The 4,157-nt window shown below is 37.5% G+C and overlaps 1 protein-coding gene across 3 annotated transcripts; it reads right to left on the bottom strand.

Moving 5' to 3' along the window:
• Window positions 1-201: 201 nt before the first annotated feature.
• On the bottom strand, window positions 202-3,686 carry LOC140830860 (scarecrow-like protein 21). 3 transcript variants are annotated; one of them, XM_073194391.1, is made up of 3 exons: window positions 3,330-3,686; window positions 2,663-2,830; window positions 202-2,125 (listed from the first exon to the last, which is right to left on the bottom strand). In XM_073194391.1, the coding sequence occupies exon 3, from the start codon at window positions 2,006-2,008 to the stop codon at window positions 338-340; it is 1,671 nt and encodes a 556-aa protein (XP_073050492.1). In that variant the 5' UTR covers window positions 2,009-2,125; window positions 2,663-2,830; window positions 3,330-3,686; the 3' UTR covers window positions 202-337. The 3 variants fall into 3 exon arrangements, with proteins under 3 accessions (XP_073050492.1, XP_073050491.1, XP_073050490.1); XM_073194390.1 differs by having other exon boundaries at window positions 2,685-2,830; XM_073194389.1 differs by lacking the exon at window positions 2,663-2,830 and having other exon boundaries at window positions 3,330-3,685.
• Between the last annotated feature and the right edge of the window lie 471 nt (window positions 3,687-4,157).

Raw genomic sequence — 4,157 nt, 5'->3', positions numbered from 1 at the left:
TGAACTTCGATATAGATTATTTTAGGGAAAATAGTTGGTATTCATGTCACATTTGCAATGCAACATCACTATGTTATATTAATTGTTTTTAAACCAAATCATGTATACGTCATCGAAGCTTTATCTTTTTAATTTTTTTCCCCCAGAAATGAGACTCCTTTATCATTCCACTAAAATTACTACAAATATGCAAAAGCAACAGGCACAAACATGTGAAACTCCCATATATAAGCTTAAAGCACGATTCAATAAAACACAAGACTAATAATCTCATTCCATCTTGAAAAGAAAATTCAAGCAATCATTCTACTATTCGATACTAGATAAGCTCCAATTTTCAGTGCCAAGCAGATGCTGAGACCAGATACCTATCCTTCCATCCTAATAGCATAGCTCCATCCGTCTCCAGTAACGTGTAATGCTCCGAATACTGTTTCAACAATCCCCGGATAACCGAATTCACATAACTGCTCAAAGGAAATTGTCGAAAACCAGCCATCGTGAATCGCAAGCTCCACTTTCCCAGAAGCTCGTGTCGTTCCACACGTTCCCTCCCTTCACAAGCTATGATGTTGACAATATCTCTAGCCAAACATTGTTCCTCTACTTTAATACGCTCCTTCCTATCCCTGGCCATGGTAACGTCTATCGACTCAAACATTGCTGTGTAAAAATCTAAGGCTTCGATGAATCTTTGAAGAAAAGGTGCGGTATTTGTGTTGGACTCTTGCTCAACGAGTGTGACGACAGTAGGAGAGAGTGATTTGATCATCCTCAGAAGTCCATCTCTCGGATTCAACACGTCTACACTTTCATCGGGTGTGTGGTGGAGCTGCAGGGGAAAATTCACTGCCAACGCCTCACCGGGACGGACGTCGAGCAATGCTCGAGTAATATCCGAAGCATAAACAGGGACAGCATGAAACTCTATGGGGATGCTGAATTTCTCGGAAACGGCAGCAAATCGTGCCCCTACTGCTGCTAGACCACCTCCTCGAGCGTGTTGTGAAACAGGATCATCAATCCCGGTGATTCGGACATGAGGAGCACCACCAGGTCGTGCTGCAAGTGCTTGTAAGAGAGTCATCCACTGTGTCCCTTGTGCAATCTGGAAATCGATAATGTGGATGCGGTCCTCATTCTTGCATGCTTCTGCGATAGCTCCATTGGCAGCCATATGACCAAATTTCAGATAAGGGCATATCTCATAAAGGATGTGCATATAGGAGAGCAAGTCCTCGCTATCTGGGGTGTCGCATTTCAGGGCTCGATAAATGTTTGTGCCAGACAATTCTTTTCTCGCTATTAGCCCTTCAATCATGTAAGCACCAAGTCGCTGAATCGGCTCTCCACTGACAGACACAACGGAACGAGCATACACCACCAATTTTTCAAATTCATCTAACTTATGATTGAAAAGCGCTATAGCACAAGCAATAAGCAGCTGTCTGAGGTTGTGTGGAGGGATACCCTGCAGCGTAAAATCCTCCATGTCTTTGCGGTGTCTCTCAGAATTAGATTCGTTTCTTGAGTTGCCAAACCTGGAATTATGCGACTCCTGGGATTTATGCGAATGAGACTCCTGAGATTCCTGGTCGCTAGCTCTTGGTATGGGGCCTCTGCCTCTGCCTCGAGATTCACTATTTTCTGCTAAAAAAGGTTCCGACATGGTAACCTCCTCATCATCTGGAGCCATGAGAGATGTCTCCAACTGCTGCAGAGCATTTCTTATGTGCTGGTTATAAGAAGATCCACCAGAACGAATCAAATGACTATCCAGCGTCGAATTAGAGGAAATATTATCCGTCGAACCGTACTGCTCTTGGTTATCAAAGTATGGAGTGAGATTATTGGCGTCAAAATGAGTAGAGAAATGTGTATTAGGCGAGTTTCTTGGATTGAATTTCAAGGATTCAAATATCCTAGATGGTAAAGAGGAAACAGTAGGGTAACAAGCGTTGGATACGTCTGAACTGGTGCTACCACTTCCGAAAGAATTCAAGTCCATTCGACAACACAAGCATAAGTTATTTCACAATACAGGAGGTTCTTGTAATGTTTGGCAGAGAAGAAAATAATTGTGTTCACAACACAATATTCAGGCGCCTCGAGGATAAATACGTACCTGCAAAAGAAAAGCACCAGTAAATACATCAAATTCAAGAACTTTTAACTTATATAAAGTCATTTATTTGTATTAAAAATTATAGCTTTCCTCCTTTTGCAACAATAACCACCTTGCACAATCTAACTCACTATCCCGACCCTTTTGGCAAAAGCAAATCAGCAGACTGATCTTTCCCTCTCTACTTGATACAGCAACTTTAATTTATACATGAACTACAGGAGTCGTAAATGTCTCTACATCTATAATTTTTTAATTATAAAAAAATACCACTCAGATTTAGATAATTACAACCTTCAATCTTGTAACTTTTTCATGGAATTTTAAGATTTCTTCTTTTATTTCAAGGATAACATAAATAATATCAAATATCAATAAAATTTTATACATTAAAATGAGAAATATCAAATAAATAAAAATAACTTCCACCAGAAACCAAAGAAAGAAAAATATTTTATTCGAATTATCTAATACTGTTCGCTGGAATGAATTAAAACAGGAAACGACCTCAAAACCATCAAAATGATAAAGAATTACAAGTTCATTTTCCTGGTTTCACCTGATCAGCAACAAATGAGTCGGGTGAAAATAGACTGGGAATTTCATAAAAGTAAAATATCAGCTCGGATCAACAGCATAGATTTCCACCGTATACGGCGAAAATCATCATTAATTCTTACTTCAATCTTCGGGAAAACTAATAAACTGTGGACCGAAGAAAATAGTTAATGGATTAAACAGTGACCAAGAAGAGGAATAACAAATTATGGAACTGCAAACTAAAAATTACTAGCTTTATCTTGAACATTTTGAACAGAAGCAATAAAGGAAAATTACCAGCTCAACATTAATTGGCGAATTACGCATTATTCATACCTCAATTTGGTGAAAACAAAGGGTAAAGTACCCATTATTTTCACTTCTACATTCTTTCGCAATCACTTAATAAACAAAAAAGGTAATAGAACGAGGAATCACGAGAAACTAACGCATAAAGTTTCAAATTTGTTCACACAAAACAATGAAACACAACAAAATAAACAAACCCTTTTACTTCTAGTTATTTATTCTGCCCACAAAAGTTGCAAGAAAATACAAAATCAGTAAACATCGAAAGCCACCATAAAGAAAACAACAAATTTTCAGCTTTTAATGAAAAACCAAGAAATCCCAGAAGCAAAGAACCTGAAAGAAAATGAAGTACCTGATCTTGCTCGGTCCAAAACTCAAATTTCTGAACCTCGATTCACGGAACGAAGATTTATAAAATATCGGAATATATATATATATATATATGCACACACACGAAAAACTTCGAAGTCCAAGAGAAAAATCTAAAGATTTGCTGAAAACAAATAGGGGAATTTCGTATATATAGCTTTGATTGAGGAGAGGTTGTGGGTTGAATCTGAATCACGAGTTAACGGTGGGCATGACGGCAGTTTAGCGAGTGTACGGATTTTAGGTACTGATTGCTGGAGAAGTTGACGGGGTGATGACGTCTGTGATCAGCATCGGCGTTCGATTACACGTTCGACGCCATGACGAATATTCTTCGCTGTTTCAAGATAGACTTCGCTTTTATTGCTTTCCGGGACCTGTGTTTCACGCGCTCATGGTCAGGGGTGCGCTCACGCGAGCCTTGTCCTCGAGCAAACCGACGGTTCACTCGGAATAATATTTCTGTTTTATTTCTTTCTGTTTTTTCAAGAGAGGCTGTTTTATTTCATTTGTGAAATACTTTTAGCCACAAATGTGTTACATATCTGTCTACTATTTTTTATAATTATTTTGATTTATATTAAAATAAAGGTAATAATATATTTGTAACCATTAATGATTGATCATATGGTAATTTGAAATTATTACATATTGCAATTTGATTTGATTATATTTAAATGATAACCATATAATAATGGTGAAAATTAGTGAGAGATTAATATGTAACTTTGAAATAATAAATTAAAAAAACAAAAAAACAAAAAATACCATGACGCCAAGTTTTTGGCTTTATTATGATCAAACTTAACGA

Source organism: Primulina eburnea, chromosome 4, assembly GCF_022965805.1.
Source record: "Primulina eburnea isolate SZY01 chromosome 4, ASM2296580v1, whole genome shotgun sequence".
Classification (NCBI taxonomy): Eukaryota; Viridiplantae; Streptophyta; class Magnoliopsida; order Lamiales; family Gesneriaceae; genus Primulina; species Primulina eburnea.
Note: the sequence above shows the minus strand (reverse complement) of the source record. Positions and strands in the feature narration are given on the sequence as shown.